The following is a 23,572-nucleotide window of genomic DNA, read 5'->3' on the forward strand; positions in this document are numbered from 1 at the left end:
TGACCGAAAAACCCCACTGAGGTGCAAAACCTCAGTGAAGTTATAAAACAAATCTTGCTGCAGTGTTACAACCACATAGCCTGCTCCCATTAAATGTGAGAGAGAATATTTTAAAAATGTGGTCAAATAATATGAAAGACTGATTTCAAATCATCAGACAAGATGGAAGTGCACTATGATGTGATTGACTGCTCTGGTTAGATTCATGCTTACCGTTTAGCACTTAGTGGTTCTTCAGTCTCTATAGTGTTTTCTTCTGGTTGAAATCTGAAGTCCTCTATATATGCCCCAAACTTATCATATAGCCATTTCTGTATTCTTGAACAGAGTGTTTCATTTCTTTTATCTGGATTAAAATTGAAGCAAAAGGTGGATTAAAAATGAAATAAATCTAATGCTTGGAAAAATGAATAATTATTAAAATCATAAAAGCTTTTTAATAGACATACGGTTCACACTAATGTTAAACTTGATAATGTAGGTAAATCTGAAATAACGGTATGTACAGTATGACACTTGAGCAATCAAAACCCTTTTTGGTGAAAAATTATACTGTATATTTAAACACAGAGAATTGTTTACCCTTGGTTATTCTGTACAGTTAATCCATTCTCAAATATAATGTGACTGAAATACTGTATGCCAGAACAACATCAAATTAGCAGGTCATAATAAGATTGTGATGTCCAATGCAGTGTTGACTTGTCTCAACAGATTTTTTCAAAAATGTTTTTACATTTTTCTATTTGCTGTAATACTGGAGTTTAAAGATGTTTTGGTTCCTTAGTTGTTTTCAAATAACTATGAAAATTAACAGTTAACAAAACCCATCATGGTCCCAGTCATATCTGTCTATGAAAGTGTGCCATATGTCTGACATTTACTTAAGTCATTTATGTTTGTGAGATCCTACTTTTTTTGCAAGAACTCAACATAACTACTTTTATTAAAACAGTCATTTTCCATTGGTGCCTTAGTACACATTCACCCACACAAATTGTAGATAAAAAGATTCTGACTAAAAAGTCACTTGCTGTTCTGAATCAACCAACTACAAGGCAACAGAAGCTAGTCTATGAAAACCTATACCATCAGCCCTTTTCCCTTATTTTAAACACTGAATAAGAAATGGAAACAAAGCAGCATGTCAAAGATTTATCTGCTCAGACCCATAATTTTTACACCCCCTCCTTACCCCTGATGCAGCGCTGCTGAGACAGCCTTTCTTTTTAAAACACCACCACCCCCATCTGAAAAGTGAACTACATAGCCTCCACTGAAAGGATGTTTTTTTTAATCAGGGCTTAGATATGGTTGACAAATTTCATTTCAAAGTCCTAGACAAATTTCATTTTGAACTCCCACTCTTTCAGTGTCTGCATCCTGCAGTCTAATACTACAAGTTCCAGTCCCAGCAGGACTTAACTCCTAAAACCAGTGTCAGTTTCTAGGCTAATCAATTCCACAATTAAAAACTTTCTTGTCAGGGGTAGAAGGTGCTGTTTGTGTAGCACAATTGAGGCTCTTGTGGGAAGGAAACAAAATAATTCATTTTTGGTACATCTGTAGTAAGTGGGAGTTGGCACATGATTTAAAAACTTAAAACATTCTAACAACTTCAGCATAGTGACAAACAGTAAAGATAAATATGCATAAGGCAGGGAGCACCCCCTTTTAAACCTCAGTAGATTGACACTATAGTCTTCTACTCTATATGTGACTTTTATAGAGTACTCTACCTGTTCCATTGACAGGAGCTGGCTGTGCTTTTGGAGGTGGCTGGGATTCTTCCATTCTAAAGAGAAATAACAACTCATGTAAACGTCTTTTAGAAAACAATGTTTTATTTTTTTAATTTAAAAAATTGTTGAATCTTCTTTAAGAATTCTTTCAGCATTATTTCTGGCAGATGGTAATGAAAAATGAAAATATTATTATCCCACTTATTTAAATGAAAAATACATTCACTGCAATGATCAATTTAACATCAAAACTAAAGGTTGCTTGGGTGCCTGTACTGTATGTAATCACAGAAATCTTACATGGAATATATTACAATGTTTCAAATGAACGAGGTCATTTGGATCCTCTAGCCCATGTGGTAGCAGCTAATTATTTTAATGATTTCATCCAAGTGTTTTTTGAATGAAGCCAGGATATCAACAGAGTTTCGACAACATGGCCAGATACTGTAGCTTGTGCCATACACCCACAACCCTTTACATTAAGAAGTGCCTGTTCTCAGTTCTAACTGCACTTCCATGTAACTTCGACTTAAAGTTCATGTTCCACTGTCTATTCTTAATAACTGAAAAAGTCTACTGAATTGACTTTGTCCAGAGCAAATATAGTGCCCAAATCCATACACTGATAAGAAACTTCATAAAAGTCTAGATTAAATGTTTTTTAAATGATTATGAACACACTTTCATTTGAAGACAATTAACATTAGTACTGAGAGATTAATATTGTACATGAAGAATTTGAAAGCTCAGGAAGAAGGTATCCTGTCCTGTTGTGATGCAAATCATTTTTTTATACTAACACATGAGCTTTGTAAATGACTTTCCTAGAAAAAATAGGAAATTACAATTTGTGAGGATTTCAAAACAAAAAACATTATTCAGCAGACAACTTAACCCTCGTAAATACAAGCTTTTCCAACTTTGAGGCAGCAGTGATGTAAACAGTAACAGTAATGGTTAAAGTACACCATAATAAAGTTTTGTTGTTTAAAATCTAGGCCAAAGGGTAAGGAATGATTCCAGGGAGACAGAGTATTTCTCACAACACCAAATGAAAAACCCAGATTTTCAGAGTCTACTCTGGATTAATGCAATTCATCTACTCACAACTAGCAAAATCAATTCTCACCTGTTCTTTTTTTCCAGAAAGAGACAGAAAACACAATGAAGGACAGTGGTACTGGGGACGTACATCAAATATAGTCACTCTTCAATACATATTTATAAGAAATCAGACACACCCAGAATCTGGGAGTCAAACTGTTAGGGTCCAATTAATGAAGACTTTGAAATATACATTGATTTGGAGTTCAGTTTTAAAACAGAACATAACCTGCAATATGAGGACCAAAAAATACATAACAGTAATATTTGGACCATTCAAGAAAGAAAAAGTAGGAGACATCTTTATACAGAGCTTTCTGGGGTTTTGGAGCAAAAGATATTAAAGTCCACAGAAAATTCCCTTGAAAATTGACCTGAATAATTCAGATACCAGTAACCAAGCAATAAAAAATGTCTTGAATGTCCCATTAATAACTTTAATTTGTAGTCCTTTACTGAAATACAGGACTGTATAGAAGTGGCAGCATGAAAACAATATTAAAAGTACAGTAGCTTCCTTAACAGAGGCAAAGTCATCATTACTTCATGATGACTTTTGACCATTTTAAATACTTTACTAGAAGTGATGTTTGGTCTTATAATTTCACTCTAATATGTGTGTCTGTGGAATAATTGCATATAGTTAGGTGTTAACGTAAAACTTAAATTCATTTGTGAAATAAAAATGAAATTCTGTTTGATCTTTGAAAACCAAAAGCTCACATTTTAACACGAAGTGTATTGAGCCAGTCCTGCTCTGGTTCCAACAGGTAGTGTTACAGTTTCGTTGCAGATATAAAACAATTAATCTGAACTGGTTCAGAATAGTTCATAGTTCATACCAGTCTGTGACCATAACCATAATGATATACGATAAATTTGATACCTCTTTACAGAACAGTTTTTATCCCATTTTGCCTTTGCAAACCTATTTACTCCATACACTAGTTCTAACTTCAGTTCCATCTTTATGTTAATATACCCAATTTTAAGCCTTTGCCTAAAGTAGCTCCACTCCACTCAAACACACTGTGCAATCCTCCCACCTAGGTGGCAAAATGCTGGAGTCTAATCAGTTTAATGTTTTAAACAAAAACCTAACAGGGTTTAATTCAAATTGGAAGTCCTCTTTTGTGTTTGTGGCCATTTTAGCATTATGAAAAATAACACCAGGCTAAATAAGCCACATTTTTATTGTATAATATTTCTTTCTGTTTTTACAAAATTACACCACTGTACCAAACTCACATAAGTGCCTCACCTTATTGCCGTCATAAGTATTCTCAAATACTGCACTGTTGTTTTCATCACTGATTTTTAAATACAATAAAATCTCAAGGCAGTTTTAAATATAATTTGTGGGGGGACTACATGTGAATTAACCTCCTATTACATATTCTGTTTATTAATGTGAATTAAGACATCCAAAAATACAGTTTGTATTTCCAAGTGCTTACTTTTTAAATTTTTTGTAACCCTTTAACAATCTAGCACTACTCACAAGGATAGCAATCTTAAATATGTTCTAATGAACAGATAAAAACAAATTAAAAGCAAATTTAAAAAGAAGTCCAGAATAGTTGAGTGAGTAGAGAGCAGAGAGGAAGGTTAAGCATATAGTGGAGTCAAGAAGCTTCCACAATTCTCAGCTACAGTGCTTTATTAAGTAGCTACACAAAATCTGGGAGAACCATGAAATATGTTAAACAGACTGAACTGATTCACAAGTTCAGAAATTAATCACATTAACTATTACATAATTACTGGGGTGCAATAACCACTGTGGAAAAAACATCAAGCTAGTATGTTACTTGTTTTGCATGAGTACATTGCTGTACTCATTGGCATGCAGAATTGCTCCTTGAGAAATTCACATGCTCCGCCAATGTGTTAGCAAGCAATTCTATTTTTAACTTGTCCTGGACAGTCTTGTACTGTACGGCAACACTACACCTCAGAGCATTTTAATATCACAAATTGTTACCTTAAAATGGTTTGCAACCCAAGAATAAAAACAAACTATGTAAAAAAATAAAAATTCAAAGCATAATATTGCTCATCATGAAGTATGGAAACCTGAGCAATGTGTTTAAAAACTTTATCCAATTATATTTGATACACACCAACTCAATTTGGTATTGCCAACTGCTTGTATCTCAGGCCTTAGCTCACAGCTACGAATCCTGTGAAAGATGCAATGGGAAAAACAAGGAGGAGCAAACAGACGCCTCCAGCCTGCCCACCTTGGAGCCATTGGAACACATGGGAGGCTACACCGCACCGACTTTGTCTGTGCAGGGAGTGTGATGTCAAATGTAGGAGAGGTACTTTCCTCACCAACATCACCACAAGCCTGCAGGTACCCAGAGGCAATCGCTGTTTTACTAGTAGAGCAACTTTGGCAGCATTCAGCCAATACGCCCTGCTGCTTCGGCAATCATGGTCACTGTTGGCTAGTGACATGACCCAGACTCAAACCTCTGGACTCCAGGGTTAAAGAGCTCATCTTATGCCTAAACAGGTGCCTTTACTGGTTGAGCAGCTTTGAAGCCCTGAATAGCAGGATCATTATTGATTAATTTCAATTTCATATTAGCCTTATTTGTTAGGATATGGTTAGTCAGATCCCACCCTGGATTCTAGAACCACATCATTAAAAGGTATAGTGATAATGATAAAAACAAATATGGTTCAATAAGATCTTTTGATTTATATAATTTATGTTTGGATCTATGCTAATGATTTAGAAATGTAGGGGACTAAACATTTAGATATACCCATTTTCAAGTCAACAAAATACACTCTCAGCAGGACCAAGCGCTGAAGCGTATGAAAGTCGCAGCACTTCAACACTCACTCCCCACAAAAAACACAGTACTTCAGCAGCAGCAACACCAAGCTATAAGAAATAGTCATTCTACAAATTCATTAAATTTCAAATGCTAATAGCATCATCAACCAATGTTAAATTGCTTTTAGTTGTATTAATTGAATTCTGCAAAGCAAAATTCTCCTCAGTTTTCTTTTTTGATCAGCTAAGGGAAAAATAATGCCTTATGCTGATTATGCTCAACTTATTTATGTAATGGTGAGATTTACACATCTAAAAAGTGCTTTGTATTATAGACTAAGCTTTCCGATCCTCTGATTTGATATTTTCCAATCATATTCCATATTGAAAATGTATTTTAAGCCTAGGCTTCTGTTTTAATGATTAAATCATAATCATTAAAACCAAAGAGTGCAGCTATGAAGACTGTACAGAATACAGGTAGTTTGTGATTTATATAGTTGATACAGTCATGAAAAATGCTGCAGGAATAAAAATGCACACATTGAGGACTAATTTCCCATAAAAACAGATGGCAACTGGGTTCAGGTGATGGGTCCAGAAACCACTTCCAACCAGAAGGTTAAACTGGCAACTAAATACAATTACACACACTTATTAATGTATTTTATATAGCTGTACTAAAATCTATTTTTAAAGTAAATGTTAATGATGATCATTTTCATGTAAAATGTGAAGGGTGGGTGGCGAATCTACATCTGGATTGTGCAATTATCTTTTGTTTTTTAAGTCTCAGTGAGCCTTCTGAATGTCACTTAGTCTCATAAGCCAAGTTTCCTAACAGAAACACAGATACATTCAGAGTAGGGCCAATTTTCCCTGGGGCCGACAAACATGCTAGTATATCTTTGGACAGTGGGAGGAAACCGAAGCACCCAGTACAAACCCATGTGAACACGCAAAGAACATACAAACTGTATGCAGGTAACAGTCCAGGAATTAAACCCAGGGCCCCAGCACTGCGAGGCTGCAATGCTAACCACAGCATCATGGTGCCACCCTATAATACATATATGCAGAACATGACACAGGCTTACCAAAAATAATGATGCTTGAGTAAGGGAGAAAGGAAGTGAGATGAACATCATCCTGGTGCATAACTAGGTATGCACAATGCATATTATTTCATACACTCTTAGCACAGGCAAACTACCTCTTACTAATCCAGCACATGTGCATTAAATTAAGAAATAGTAGCATCCTAAATTAAGGAACAGGTAGACGTTTATTTCTTGCTGAAAAGATAAGAGAAGAGACACAATGTTTCAGCTGTGAAGCCTTCTTCAGGTCTGCTTTAATCTTAAATTAGGGTATGGTATTAATCGAGAGCTACTTGTATACAGACATTGAAATCACTGTCGTATGAAAATAGTCATTCTTGATGGTAACAAACTCACAGTGTAAAACAATGAACTTTAACTCCTACCTTGATTTCAGAACGTCATTGACTTTTTGCTCAAGTTCTATTCTTTTTTGCCTTTCTTTTTCTAGTTCCTGTTTTAATGACTCAACATTAGTTTCTTCTCTTAGTTTTCTTAGTTCTTCCTCTGAAAAGACAAAAGACAAAGAAAAGAAAGAAAAAAGTTAACATCAAAAATAAAAGATCACTATAACTTGAAAAAAAACTAGATACAGTACCTTTCATACATTTTTGTTTCATTTTAAAATGTTTAGGCATTTCAAATGGCCTCCAAATGTAGAACTCTTCTCAAAATTGCTCTACTTAACCAGAGATTAATATATAAAATAGATGAAAACCCCATAACAATTTCAGATTTGAGAAAAAGAAGATATAAGCCTTATAACACAAATGTAAAATTTAAATATTACGGAGTTTTATCATCAATTAATAAACACAGATATTAATAACTGTGGGAGAATGTGAAGTAGATAATATACAGTACATTGCATTTTACTGTATCCACCCACTTTATCACCATGAGCCAGAGCCTAACACAGCAAGCAAGGAGCAAGGCGGGACTACAACATGAATGGGATACCAGTCCACTGCAGGGTATACGCACAGTAATACAGAGAGGTAATATAGAGATAAAAATTAACCTGGACATTATGTCATGTCTGTGGACAGTGGAATGAAACTGGAACACCCAAAGAATATCCGGTCAGTCAAAGAGAACCATAGAAGGCATCTGAGGCCTGAATCAAACCTGGAACTCAGGAGCTATGAGGAAGCCATGCTAATCAACAGGCTACTGTGGTGCCCAGATATTTGTGTAACTGATTTTACAGTTTCTCGTGGTCAGTTTTATGGATCCAAATGTTACTGAATGACAAATGTATTGCAACAACTGGCTTATAAAATCCAGTCACTGAGCTGAAAGAAATGTATTGCATACAATTAACTTGTAAAGCTTGTTTTTCTTTCCAAATATTGCTTTTAAAAAGTAAAAACTAATTTCTTAGTTTTCATACTGCTGTGAAGTATGAGTTCACCGTTTTTAATTAATTATGTAGGTAAAGTGAATTTGGTCGTGTTAGTTGAGAATTTTTGTTCTAACTTTACATATAAAAACATGGTCTCAACAGGACAATAGAGTAGTGTTCCTATTAAATGTTAAAATGTAGAAAATGTTTAATGATTAGTATGCATTGTGATGACAACTTCAAAATTAAAAAAAATCAAAATCAGTCACAGATATTAAGGCATCACAATTTCCAATCTAGGCATATGGTAATTATAAGCCTTATTTAAAGGTGTGGCTCAATTACTGTACATAATTGTCTCAATTTAAGATGTTGTCTATTTCATTAAAAAACATTCCAAAATCTTAACCTACAGTATAAGTATACATTTTAGTATAATATTAACAGTATTACTACACTGAACAGGAGTTATGTGAACAGGAGAAAGGTATATGTGTATATATGACTCACTTAAATTTAAAATACTTTCACTATTAAAGTGAAACAGTGTTTTCACTACTTACTACTGAAAATATTGCTTACAGAGAAGAAACACAAACTATTAACTTACTACTATTTTTTCCCATCAGTGCAACATAATCAGCATTAAGTTTGGTTTTACTTTTATAATGATGCATAATTGTATTACACTATAAAACTATTGATAAGGAAAAAATGAACTATCAAAGACAATTTAGTAATTCTTGTGTTTTACTCAACTTTTTCAATTATTATCTTAAGTTCAAATTGTTCATGTTTTAAGCATTCAAATATTCTTAAATAGTTTTATTCATGTTGTCTTAAGGGGGCATATAGTATAGTTGAGAAGCAGAATTATGTAAGTTATCCTGCTTCTCACTTACTGTATATGATCCACATTCTTTATTTAGAAGCATGTTAAGTGTTCCCTTGCATATTATGGTGTCTTTAAACAGAGGTTAATGATTCACAATGAGCAGGGCAAACTAACCTTAACACATAACCATTAACAGTTTCTGTCCAGAAAATCAGCACTGCTTTTCTGATTTCTATGTGCACAGCTGCTACAGTTTACACTGTTTAAAGTGTAAATAGTAGATACATTATAGTACAATGTCCATTATTGATCTTAAGAAAACATTTCTTACCATGATGCACATCTAAAATCAAAACTTTTTTTAAATAACCAAAAGGTTATTTGCTAAGATGCATTTTATTTGCATATTATCCATATTAATGCAGAAAGAAGAAAAAATGAATAATTAAAAATCTGTGTGAAATAATAAGTGCACTTTACCTAGCACAATTAAGTGAATAATTAGAATCATGCGAGTAACTTAGAATCATAAGTCAAAAAGGACTGAATTTGTGCAGCCCAGTCCTATATAATAGTCAGAAACCTTCTATACAGTTAAGTGGAAACATCATGCCACAATAAAAATATTTCAGAGAACCTCGGAAAAAGAGTAATTCATGCTCATCAGTCTGGAGAAGGTACACAACCATTTCTAAACATCTGGGGACTCCATGCATGCACCATCAGACAGACAGAGACAGAACTGGTCATCCTACTAAGATCACACCAAGAGCAACCTGGAAAATCATCCAGAAAGTCACAAACAACCCCAGAGTAAGGATCTAAGGATTCACAGGCCTCTCTTGTCACAGCAAAGGTCAGTGTTCATTCCCATTCAGACTTTTCCTGATAGTTAAGGCATTGTTTTCATGAGAGGATAGCCAGGAATAAACCACTGCTCTCTGAGAAGAACACTGCTGCCTGTTTTACCAAAGAGCACCTAGACGATCCACAAGACTGCTGCAAGAATGCTTTGTTGGGCAGAGAAGTCCAAAGTTTAACTTTTTGGCCTTAATATACTCTGGGCAAAAACCAAACACTGCCTTCCAACACAAGAACCTCTTCCCAACTGTCAAGTATGGTGGTTTGAGCACTATGGTTTGGAGCTGCTTTGCTGCCTTAGTATCCAGACAGCGTACTGTCATTAATGAAACCAGTGTCATTGATCAAAATGAAGCTGAGACGAAAGTTGGCCATGCAGCAAGACAATACACACTTGCCCATTGAAATGTTATGGCAAAACCTGCAGTGAGCAGTTCATGCGAGGAACTCTTAAAATATCACTGACTTCAAACTGTTCTGTAAGGAAGAATGGGCCAGAATTTACAAAGCCAATAATGGCTGATAAATATTGTTGCTAAAAGGTGGCACTGCCCACTGAATCTAAGGATTATTCACATGAGAATATTTATCGTTGGATTTACTCAAAAACAGTGCAACTACATCTTCTGTAAAATTGGTCCCGGTATGAGTGTGTGTTTACTGTATGTCTGTGATTTTCCCTGAGATGGACTGACATTCTTGCCTTGGTACCTTTCACCTCTTGCTTACCGAGTTAGACTCTGGCTCCACCCCTGCAAATCTGTACTGGATTTATAAGATTAGAAAATGGATAGATGAACAATTTATGCTACCAGGAAACTTGAGGACTCATTACCAGCATCAAATGTGAAAAGACATCCTACAAAAATTAAATGTGACTGTTTTTTTAATGTATTAGGGCTATATTTCTCCATTCATTTCTATTATGATTTGGGGTTCCATATCTGTTTTTTCCAAGACTCCATCTCAAAAGAATGTCCTTACTCTATTTATAGATCTGACATACAAGTGGCTCAGATTTATTACATTTAGTCATTTAGACCACTGCATCAGTCACCAGCAGTATCAGTTTTCAAACTGATAACATATTAATGTGTCTCGTAACACAGCAATAGCTGTTGGGAGTTTTTCCACTAAACTATTAGTTAGAAGCAGTGCAAATTAATTCTAGCATCTTAAAATACACTACTGAAACATATCCTTTCAAAAGAGAATGACACAGAGAAGACTAATTCAACAAAAATTTGTCCTGCAATTTGGGTTCAAGATCGCAGATGACATTTAACCTAAATTGACAAAATACTTAACTACTCATTTAACACGACAAACATTCAAAGCTCCAAACTGACCCTATTTTAAATTACAACAATATTTTATATTGAAAGCAGATCTTAATAAATAGTTCATTGCACTACATACCTGTATAGTGTGTTTGAGTATTATCTCAAAGTGCCTGCCATATGGGAGCAGACTCACTTCATCAATGGGGGCCAGACCCCCCTGACAAACAATAGCCATTATGTACAGTACCAGCAGCAGCACCTTTTGATCAGAAAAGTAAGAAATTGCTTCACCACTTAACTTAATGACTTGCAGGATCAACCTAATTTTTCTTGGAGATCTCCCTTCCCAGAACTGACCAGGCCTTGCTTAGCTTCTGAGATCTACAAGGTGGCAATGCTGCATCTTTTGGTTTGTATATGGTAACAAATTTCAGAAAATGAGTGACATTTTAAAATAAAAAAAATGTAAAACACCAAGTTTATATAACTAGAATCTCAGGAACGTGGTTAACAGAGAATGACAGTAAACAATACATAACAGATGCTCAGCATTCTGAAGAAACAGGAATGATAAAAGCGGTAGAGGTATACCACTCTACTTTAAAAATATCTGGGTAGAGATATTGACAGCTTTTGGATATATCATAGGTTATATGACCAAAATGGCTTTTTCACTCCCACAGCTATTCACTCACATGTAAATACAAGAGTAGTCTTCTTTCTGCATGGTATTTATAGTAAACCAACAGCAGGCAGGAGGCATAACAAAATCTAACCAGATCTCGGCACCAACTATATAAGTCAGATGTAGAAAACAAAAAAAAAGGCATATTGTTAGGAGTATGTTACAGACCACCAAATTTGTATATCAATTGTTAAGTGGGATTAAATAATTTATGATTATATATATATTACAAGTAAGATTACAGAAACCCTAGATAGAACTAAACTAGAAGATAATATGGTCAGCATTAGAAAATGTAGGAAATGCTACTAATGTGATTAGTGGAGTATCACAAGGATCTGTACCATGACCACTGGTCATAATAAATAGTATGAATTATGTGTTTAAATGTATACATCTGTGATCTACATTCTGGTATAGTTAGTAAATTAGTCAACCTCATAGATCAGGGGTTGGCAATCTAGGGCACATATGCTATTATTGGCACACAAAAGCATTTTTAATGGCATGTTAAAAAAAAAAATAATGAAATATAATAAATCGCGAAAATGACAAAATGATCATGATAATGAAAAAATGATAAAAATGACTGTTTTGCAAATCTCTACAACATGCAACGCAAGTGAAATCACTTGGTTTATTTATGACTATTTTTTGCAGGGCTAATTCCAAACCATTTAGTTAGAATACTGAATAAACATCTGGCACATGACTTCTAATTTAAATAAGTGTTACATGTAAGCTGTACAAAGATGATCTACATCCATATTTATAAAATGGGAAACTCCAAGCTAAAGTTTAATAATATAATTCAAAAACTATTAAGTTAAAGCTCTGCAATGAACAAGTAAGACATTCTAACAATGTCTGTTATTAATACAGAAAAGACTGACTAGATACATTTCAAAGGCTCAGAAGAATATCCTACACTGACAGGATAAAAATAAAAATGTTTTTAGTCTTTAACAATGAATTTAACCTGATGCAAGTACTCCAGTCCTCTAATAATTTAACAAAGTCAAACCAACAGGCTTCAGAATCAATGGTAAGGCACAAGTGGAAGAACAAGCCATTTAAAACTGAAGAGGAGCAACAGGATCTTTAGACAAAACAAATTTGCAAGTAGGCTACCCAGACATGTTGTCAAAGTGACACCCCCACTTCCTTCTGAGAAATAAGATTCTTGTTAATTATCTTCTACCAAACAAGGTAGAAGGGCCAAACAATGTTTCTTATTTTAGTATTTCATACCATGCCAGATATGTTTCCACATCATTTTTTTAGAAAGCAAGTGTATAATGGTACAGTTTTCTTGCCTTTTCTAACTCAGATAAGCTACGATGAAACAGGAAATTGCAGAAAGCATGCAGCTGCAGCTTTTAAGTAGCCTTTGCATCCCTCAGTAAACCTTATGGTTCAAAATTACAGTGTGCCTTAAAATTAATATTCATATTCCAGATGTTCTTATCTGAAACGTATTTGTAACTTTTTAAGACATAAACTTTAAACATATCTACTCTTTAGATCTAAAATGGTATGGCAAGAAGTAAAATATAAATATTATAAATACTGCCAAGTAGAGCTACAGGGTAATTATAACATATCGTTTAAAAATGTCATTATAAGCATTCTGTTCAGTTGCAATTTTATGAACTTTAATACATTTTTCACCCTTTGGCTTAAATGTATTTTGACAAAATACTCATAAATCCATGCAACACCGATGTATGGGCTTTGTTCTTTCAGCAACTAATGTTGACACAATGAACTCTAGAAAAGTATTTAAATGCATCGTTCAGAGATCTTAAAGTCAAACCAGCAGGCTTCTGAATCAATGGTAAAACGCAAAGCAGAAGGCACAAGTGGAAGAACTAACCATTTAAAACTGAAGAGGAGCAACAGGATCAACACAAGAAGTTATTATCTCAGTTCATTTTTGTTGCGTTGTGAGCTTTCTTATATTAATGACTCAATTATAATGCATAATGCCAAGTAAGCCTGAGGGTAGCAGCAGAGATGTGACCAGTACTTTTCCTTCACCTTTGTTCTTCAGAAAAAGAAACAATTAAAACATGCTGGCTTTCATTAAAATTTCAAAACGAACTCCCTTTCAAATAGAAACAACAGGCATGGTAAACCTTCATATGTCCTGTTCATCCTGTTAGGAAAGGGAAACAAAATATCACCATCTTTTATGCAAGCTGATTTGGTATTAATTGGAATAATGTTAATGTTTCTGAGATTAAACTAAATTGCCAAAAACAATTAAAAGCACCACAATTATTCTAAACCTTTTTTTATAAATTTTTTTATAGGTTTTATAGGCTAAACTTTATATAACTTTATACAACACTCTCAAAAAGGCTAAACTTACTACTTTCATATTCAAATTTCATATTACAAACATATTTTAATATTAAACATTCTAGAGTTAAATGTAGCTACAAGGAACTATGATATGTCACAGGCAACTATTTCTAAGCATTCAAAGCATCCAGTTTTATTTAACAGTGCAAGTCTACATAACATCTATTAACCAAATTAAAAATGTACAATTATACCCTGTAATATGCATTTCTATTCTACACTACAACTTCAACTTTGACATCTGTTCTAAATTCTTATAGACCTCATTCTATAAAATTCTATATAGACCATCAAACCTTAACCACACCTTCATATGTAGCAACAGTGACAGAATTTACTTTATATTTAAACCCAGTAATACAATATTAATAAGCAAACATCATTTAAAATATTTATGTTGGAAGCAGTCACATTAAAATATGCTGACAAAAGCAAATAATGACAACAGCAAGCAGTAACTGAAAAGACAGATGGAAAACAAATGAAGGTTCATTGTTAAACGTGCAGATGATACAGCTGGCTTGTATTTATATGTTTGAAAAGACAGTCAACATCCTGAAGTTCAAATTGTAAAGGGATCTCATCACATGTTCCTTGCACTGGGGATTTTACACAACGTGGATTGTTTTATATCAGGTAATATCTTGAGCCTGACTACTTACTAAGACCTAGGGGAATTGTTTATTGACTGCTTTTCTGCAATATTTAAAACTCAGAATGAACACCTGGGAAAGACCAGTCTTAACACCCGTCTAGAGTTCTTATTATCTAGCAGGGGTAAACAACCTACGTCACAGGAAATTAATTAGGAGCGCACTTCACCCACTGTGGCGAGACAGGCTATAGGAGACTGGCAAGCATTTTAGAAGTTTTGGGCTTGCTAAAAAACTTTTTTTTTGGGGGGGGGGAATGATGACTGACAGTTTTTGGATTCACCTTTTATAATATGCTTTATTTTGAATCTCAACCAACAGGCCTAACAAATTTAAAACAATGCTTCTAAAGGAATTACCTAATCAATTCATGAGAGCACTATAAAGACTGTGACCTCAATTATGCATGCAGCATGTGGTATTCTGTTACATTTAGCTAACAGGCAAGAGTGAATATGAGAACCACCATCAATTATTTAGGGAAATGTAGACCTTTCACTTCCTGAATGGCATTAAACAGAAGATACTGTATGCTGTAAAACTACAAACAAAAAAATAATCACTGTTCTACTTATGAAAGGTTCAAGCCTGATAAAATCACATCCATGAACACATCATTCACCTCAGAGACTAAAACTGTAAAAGACAAGGAAGCCTCTCAACCATTTTGAAAGTCCTACTTCTAATACCAGATCATTACACAACCATATGCTGTGCCAAAGAATGCAGCTAAACCTATTATGACATTGCATGGAATTGCAAGTTGAATCCCACCTCAGCAAGTAAACAATTATAGTAAAGCTGAGTTTAATCACAGCAGATCCTCTCATGACCCATCGCATTACTCCAGATCAAGCATGAAGAGCCATACTGTTGTATAATTGGTATTGAACTGACTAGCATAATCAGTAAATCCTAGTCACATTGTCAATCTGGATAAAATCAGCAGTTAACTTGACTGTACAGTAAATGTAGTGATCTTTGACTGTATAGTAAATATAGTGGTTTATACTGTATGTGATGTGATTCAAGCAATCTTCCAATAATGGCCTTTGCCAAAGATTTAACCTTTGTACATTTTTAGCTTTCTTAAAATCACTGAAGTTGTCAACACTTGTTGCTCAAGAACCAAAGGAAATCTTCCTTGGTGTCATGCATGGTCAATTTGTTGTCACAACTGAAATCTTTGAATACCCCAGGGTAAGGAAAGCTATTAAAACAATTACTGAAAATACCCAAAACAAATTTGGCATTAAAAGGAGATGGGGAAAATCAAATTAATTACTTTAAAAATGCACCATATAAGAACATGTACTGTGTACATGTGCACATGACCTTGATTAAGTACCTAAACTAAATTGCTTGAGAGTCCACCTCCATCTTCCAGGATTCCAGGAATTTTAGGTACAGATTACTACCCTCCATGCCAGTAATACAGTCACATCTCTGGCAGTCCACAGCATAGTCCAGCATAGGTCCAGAATACCATATCTTGCACAGCATGAAATACCATTCTGCTCTAACATATTCATTAGCAGAAATTATGCTTTCAGAGAAGATTTGATTAGTGTGGCACAAAAGCTTCACAGAAGCAAAAGATGGTGTTTTGTAATATGCTTACTGTATAATAAGGTCAGAAATTTAAATCAGCAGCACTCCATAACTACTAGGCCAGGGCTTGAACTTTGGGGCTTGAGGGGGATTAAAAGGCACTTCAGTACATAAAATACTTCACTCATCATATACTTGAATGCTAGAGCCAATTTGTTAATTCAATTAAAAGGAATCACATGCAACTCCAAACAATCACTGAATACCATACCACATACATTTATGTGGATTTGTACAGTATCCATTCCAAAAAGCAACATACTTAATTTTACCTAGTGTTATTGTCCAGCACTGTACCACAGATTTTGATGGCAACTGTGACTCCAGAATGATGACATTATAGTATCAGCTGTGAAATCTACTGGGTCACACATCAACCTTTTATTATTACAGAATCAATATTGGGCATCTCAAGTACAATTCCCAGAAGCTTTGGTGTCTTCTGATCTAGTTGGTTTAATTATTTAATTGTGTAGTTGTATTATTTCTAACCAGCAGTGTTTAATATGTAACTACATTTAATCAAATAAATGATGTACAAGACCTGAAGTAATACAGTATGTATGACTAAGATTAATCAGTTTAATTGTTAACTGACTATTCAAGTTAGAATAAAAAAAACAGAAAATACTAGTCCCTCGTGGAACTGAACTTGACACTCCTTGTCCTTAAATCATGCTTGATTAATTTAATCAAACTGTCATCCCCTGGCTAGAGTTGCAAGTAAGATCTGTTTTCTGTGCTGACTGCATAGGTGCTAACTGTTTTTTCACAAAACTATTTTAATCCAAAGATTTCCTGAATAGAATTTAAAATGAAGTTTGTCACTTCGCCTCCAACTGCAGTGACCCCCGTTGCAAAAGCAGAAAACACTCTTGTAGTTGTTAAAAAATGTAATTTATTCCCTTGCACCACAGGTTACACCACAGCTGAAATGAGACTGATAATAAAGTAAACAGATATCAGAACAAATAGCCCTGCTTTCTATGCAGCACCCTTCAGAAAATGTGACATAATATTTAAATGTACTGATTGACCTTATATAGTACAAACAAGTTAACACTTACAGTATTAAATATATATAGCACTGTGTATGATGATAGGTTATAGTGAAAACTGAATGTGACCACTTCAGGTCATTGTTTGAGGTCTTCATAGCAGATAAGGAACAGGTAAAGGGTTTATTCCATGCTGAAAAGAAAGGAAACACAACGTGAGCTCACACTTGAAGAAGGCTCCACAGCTGAAAAGTTGTGTTTCTTTTCTTTTCTTTTCAGCATGGAATAAACCTGTTACCTGTTCCTTTGCAGCCTACACATGCTGATGGTAAAATGAACTGGGCTGCACAGATGACACTGGATTTTGAATATTAGTTAGTTGTCTCTCTATTGCCAATATAAAAAACATCTTACTCAGGGCTGAGGTATCACATTACTGAGTTTTCACCCTCTTAGGGTCTCATGATAAAAGCTAAATAAAGACATTTAGCTGTCTAACAAAAAATACATTTATGTGTACACAAGTATGCTTCATAATACCATCCATTTTAAATTCATGTTAAAAAAATAAAAGCACTCTGTTACATAAAAAGTCATGACCATAAAGACACCCAGGCAAATCACACACACTCTGTTGTGTTACATCACCATCGTAAAACTATTTTAACTGGAAATTTTAACTCTTAACAAGCTTCCTCTACAACAGGACCCTGCAAGTTTATTAAATGAACTAATTTAAGCTGTTATTTTACAATTATTAAAAATAATATATTCTTATGCTTTGTATAAAACTAATCTTAAGGCTTTTTAGAACAACATTCATTCACTTTAGCCCAAAATAAAACTCTCTTGAACACTGCATGAGATGAATCTGCATTTCACAAGTATCAAAAAAAGGAAAAGACAGCAGATTGAGTTTAGATCGTCTCATCAAGGACTTTCCAGGACCTCAGCTGAAAAACAACAAAGTGCAAAGCAAGTCTCACTACACACAGTCAGTATTGTCACTAATTTTGACAACGGTTAATTTTGTGCGATTAATGCAAATGTCCTGTATTTGTCATAATAATAGATTCAAGCACAAGCTATAACAAATTAAAGCTTGTCAAAGGAGCTGTGGGATGTGCTTACAATACAACAGTTTGTAACCTTGGTTTGGAACAGAAGAATTTTAGCAATCTTTTGCTGTAAAGGATGTGTCTGCTTTTTCACAGAAAAACGTAGCAAAGCTGAAAGTTCTTTCTTGCATTCAAACCGGTGGAGAACTGCAATAATGTGGAATCTTAGGCAGGAAGTGGATGTACATTAACCTCATCTAATAAGCAATCTTGTGACAATGCTGACATTAGGCCAGTGACTTGGTGAACCACATCCTGCTCCTAAAGGCTCTTTGATAAAAGCCATACTATTCACAGCTAGAATAAGTAATTAATATGGTTCAGAATAATGCACATCAAATTACATTTATCATAAAAATTAAAAGGAAAATTACAGTAAAAATGTAAGATATGAATAGTAAATGACCATTCACCTTTTCACCATACTCCACAAGTACAACTTTTAATGAATAAAGAGAATAAAGCTAAGAAAAATTTAATTGTTCAGTTGCTGCAGAGGTTCATAAGAAGACCAGCTGTTTTAGTTTTGGAGGCTGATTGGGAGGCTTTCCTTTTCATATAGAAAAAATAGAAAGGCCTTGTAAATCAGTTTTAGTATGGAGACAGTAATCTATATATCATAAATTCAATTAAGATTAATATTCCAAACCAAAATTTAATTCATAGCACTGAAAATGTAATTCTTAGACGGATCACATCAAGGCTTTTCATCTTAATGTAGTCGGTGGACTAATGAATAGATAAGAGACAGGAGGGGAGAGATGGAGAAACACAAACGCCACTTTAAAAAATGAAACAACAGAATAATCCAAGCAAAAAGGGAAAAGCTCTGCTGTAGATCTGTTCAAACATTTTCGATTCAGCCACATTAACCACTACCCTAATTTTTGCACTTTTTTGCAGCCAGGATTTCTGGCAATGCTCATTTCAAAAGTCTTTTCTGAACCGGCTGCCAGTTCACACAGTGTTCCTCAGTGCCTTCAGTGAGAACATGACTGCTTGCTTTGAGTTCCTGCCAGATTCCCAGATGAACAATGTTTGCAGCTAACACAGGAAGAAAAAAAGTAATTTCCTAATAAGACAGAGCCTCCCTTGGTGAATGGACTATAACTGTAATGCTGTACAGTAACTCGCTGGATGCTTTAAATGCATGTCCTATTTAGTTATGTAAGTAAACCATTTGCATATTGCTCTACAAAGCCACAACACTTTCTCACATCATGTGCATGGTTAACCATGCCTATCTAAGCTGCAGAAAATGGTGACTATAGACCTTTCATGAAACAAAAGATTGGGAAAGAATCCCTGATTGTGTACCATGTATCACTTTACATTATGCGCATTTCCCATGCCTATTAAATATCATCTACTGTATTGCTCAGCTGAGGAAACACCATTTCTCTACATCAGCAGGAAACGTTAAGTGCCATAAGGTAAATTTCCTGTAACACCAGCTGAAGCCCCAGCATGTTCAAAATGACAATAACGTTTGATGATATTAGTCTTTCTTTGTTCTTATTATAAATACATATCAAATCACCATGGTGGACAAAATCATGCCCTGAAAATGTTCTTCATTTCCACTTCCATTTGCCTGGTATAGCTATGCATCTTATTATTCTGATGTGATTAAAACACATCAACACGTGGATAAACACGTCCAACTTGAATAATTTCTCTCTCTACGTCTTCATTGCATCTAAGACAACTGCAAAGCATCTGGCAGGGATATATGCAGTATGGAATACAAAATGGCCCCTGGACTCCCAATATTAAAAAAAATGTTTTATAATTGTTTTGGAAAGATCCAGTATTGATAAATATATATAAACATGTTTATAAATTGTCTCAGACAGCTCCTAAATTTAAAAATGGGGAAGGAAAGTACCATATGTTTTGTTTAACTGTTCATGTGTAACAACATTTCAACTAAACAAAAAAAAATCTTAATAAGCACAAAGTCTGCGTGTTGAGTGTTAAAAGCCCATAAAGGTGCAAGATATCTGTAAAACAGCATGTTTCAACATGTCCAAAACTGGTTTAGGACAAAATGCTCCTGCCACAATACTAATAAACTGAATAGTTAATGATGAAGGAGCAATTCCTATCTTGAAAATGCATTTCCAAATCAAATTACAAATTACAACTAGAGAGACTTCTCTTAAGTGAATAAATACCTGTGCTCTATAGTGCACAGTATTCAAAGGAATTTACAGATTATCATCTGGGTTCCCCATTCCTATTCCCAATCTCTTACAAATTTGTCCTATATGTTCCCACTGGTTTTTGAATGCCATTACTGCTTCCCTGTCCATTGAAAGCATTTTAATGGAACAGTCTTTTTGACCCACTTTGAATTGAATTGAAAGGCACATCCACAAGACAGACAGTGGAACCTTAGCAAAGTTCATTCACATGTAGAATGACATACATTTAAAAAAATCTAAAATATTAAATGATACCAACATCCAAACTATTGATTTTCAGTAAATGATTTTATCTTTTGAGGGTTGCACAGAGCTGGAATCTAATCTAACAATTACAGGGCACTAGGCAGGACTACAGACTGAACCGAATGCCAGCCTATCACAGAGCACAGTCACATGCAGATGGAGGGAAAGTTTGAGAACCTAATTAATCTGAAAGGTATTGAATTGAATCGTGGGAGGAAACAAGAGTTAAGGTACACATTGCCCAAGTAACACGTTTTTGTAATGAACTTCAGTTTACTATAAATGACTTATTATTCCTGGTGATAGTTATTTTAAACTTATGAGGCCTTTATTTTAAACTTACAAGGCCTAAAAACTCCTTTTATGTTTAATCAATAGTGTTAGATAATTGTACATTATTCTTCAATATTGTGTTAAGTTTCACTTTATGATATTATATGCAATGTAATATGTAATATTAGCACAAGAAATGTCCACTTTACACAAAGAAGTGTGTGAAAGAGAAGCTGTAGGAGATGATAAATTACCTAGGACACCTTCACAGTTTTTCAGGTTTTTAACAATAGCTTAGAACGCAACTAACAACTAGCACAAATGCAAAAACAGATCCTGTTATCCATCATATAGCACCCACCAAAATCAGCTTGGTTGGTCATACCACACCGAAACTTTGCAATATGGTAAATTATGAGTCTGTACCAGAAAAAAGGGAAACAAACTATGCTGCAAATAAAATTAACAAAAAATCTTGCCTTTCAAAATCAATTCGATCACATCTTTTGTGAGTCACCCATACAGGTGGATTTCAAGATGTCACGTATTAACACCAAGCCTATCTACACAATAAGTACTGAATACACAAAAGTAAGAATTTCATAACAAATCTATTACACTTATAGAACAACCTTCATCAACAGGTGTGGATGGGGATTCACAGTATGAAATGTACTCCATTAACTTAAGTGAAAAAATATGTTCTTTGTCAAAGTATTGATTTGCAAATGTTAAACTCACCACAACTGAAGATTAATTCTAACGTCTAAAATGCACTGTTTTTCCTTCTCTCCCCAGCACAAAATAATTGCTTCAAAATAAATAAGACCACAGCATTATTTTTAAGGTTCATGTTTTATTAATTATTTTCAAGGCAGTAAAAACACACTATTACGAGTAGTCTTCAGTCTGATTCTTATATTCCACATTAATTTATGCATTTAAAGGTGAATGTTCTTTTGTTCTCTATTAAACAGGGGTCATTCCCTACATATTACATATTCCGAAGACCAGCCCTTGAACAAAGAGTGTTTATCTTAAGTAGGTACTGCCTGAGGATATCTACAGTACGAACATACAAAAGCTCCACAATGATACCAAGGTATCCAAAGACACAATTTAAACTTTGCAATGATGACACTTCTTTTGAAGTGGATTAGTTACACACTCTGCAAGTTATTTAATGTCCTTGTTTTTGCCTTTTTGTCTTGAAACAGACATTCTATTCATCTTAGTATTCCCTAGTAGGAATCAGTGTTTCTACACTAACACACTACACAACATATGTGAACCATATAATTCATTTAACATTATAATTAAGACAGGATATTTCTACAAACCATATTGTACCTACTGGTATGGTGACAATAAACCATGAAGTTTGTCCTTAACTCTTTACAGCCTGTAGAGACATGCAAGTCCTATCAGTAGAAAAAAGTCTATGAACTCTGAATCTGGGCTACGGTCCCAGTGGGAATGCAAAGTAATGTCAAAAGATATGAGAAAGCCGAATTGAGGTAGACACTGGGCAGCATTCATCTCCCAAAGAGCCACTAAAAAACTAAGTCTAAAACAACCTAAAAGAACAGAATCTAGGGCACATTTGAGGTGCACACTATGCAAAATCTTCTTTTGCAAAAAAGAAAAGGAAAGGACTGTTTTTTTCAGTTTCACTACACATTAAATAAAATACATTTTTACTGAATTTGAGTCATTGTAGAAGGATCATTATTCTATTAGTGTATCTCCCTTGTAATTTTCTTGCCTATAAATATATTGTTGTACAACAACTAAAGCAAATTTCAGTTATTTTTAAGGTTAAGGAGAAGCCTGTGCAAACATGCACTCTTAATTCATTTGTAGTTGTTTACAACTAGACTAACTTGCTTGTCTAGATCATAGTGATTAGACATGCATCAGGTGAGAAAACAGGAAAAGTCCAAATCTAGCTCATATTTGTGTCATTCAGATTATATGGTCATTGTAAATGGAGAGGAATAGCATGCTATTAGCAGGTCTCCCAATTTGAGACATGGCAAGGTGTGTAACGAGACTATTTGAAATCTCAGAAGATGCTGCCAAGCAACTACAATCAGATGTGACTTGCTACTACGTGGAAGACACAGAGTAATAACTGCCCAGGAAAATCCTTTCAATCACTTTCAAAATGCTTAACAACCTGCATACATACTTCCTGAATATTGCAGCATTAGATCCAGTACGGCCTTGTGACATCTACATGAAAGAGGTATCCATCCTCACCAGGTTGTAAAATAAACATATATTCCAGATATATGAGGTTTTGCTAGCCAACATGTCTGCTGGAATTAGATCTAATGAGCTGATGAGC

The 23,572-nt window shown here is 34.5% G+C and overlaps 1 protein-coding gene across 6 annotated transcripts in view; it reads right to left on the bottom strand.

Moving 5' to 3' along the window:
- gramd4a (GRAM domain containing 4a) overlaps positions 1-23,572 on the bottom strand; it is a 77,435-nt gene that overhangs the window by 26,733 nt on the left and 27,130 nt on the right. For all 6 annotated transcript variants that reach the window (XM_088645049.1, XM_088645047.1, XM_088645048.1 and 3 more), the window contains 3 exons: positions 7,127-7,247; positions 1,740-1,795; positions 214-346 (listed from right to left, as the gene is read on the bottom strand). In XM_088645049.1, coding sequence (XP_088501175.1) covers positions 214-346; positions 1,740-1,795; positions 7,127-7,247 — 310 coding nt within the window. The remainder of the gene's footprint in view (positions 1-213; positions 347-1,739; positions 1,796-7,126; positions 7,248-23,572) is intronic.

The sequence above is a fragment of the Lepisosteus platostomus genome, chromosome 9, assembly GCF_059453375.1.
Source record: "Lepisosteus platostomus isolate fLepPlt1 chromosome 9, fLepPlt1.hap1, whole genome shotgun sequence".
NCBI classification, from domain to species: Eukaryota; Metazoa; Chordata; class Actinopteri; order Semionotiformes; family Lepisosteidae; genus Lepisosteus; species Lepisosteus platostomus.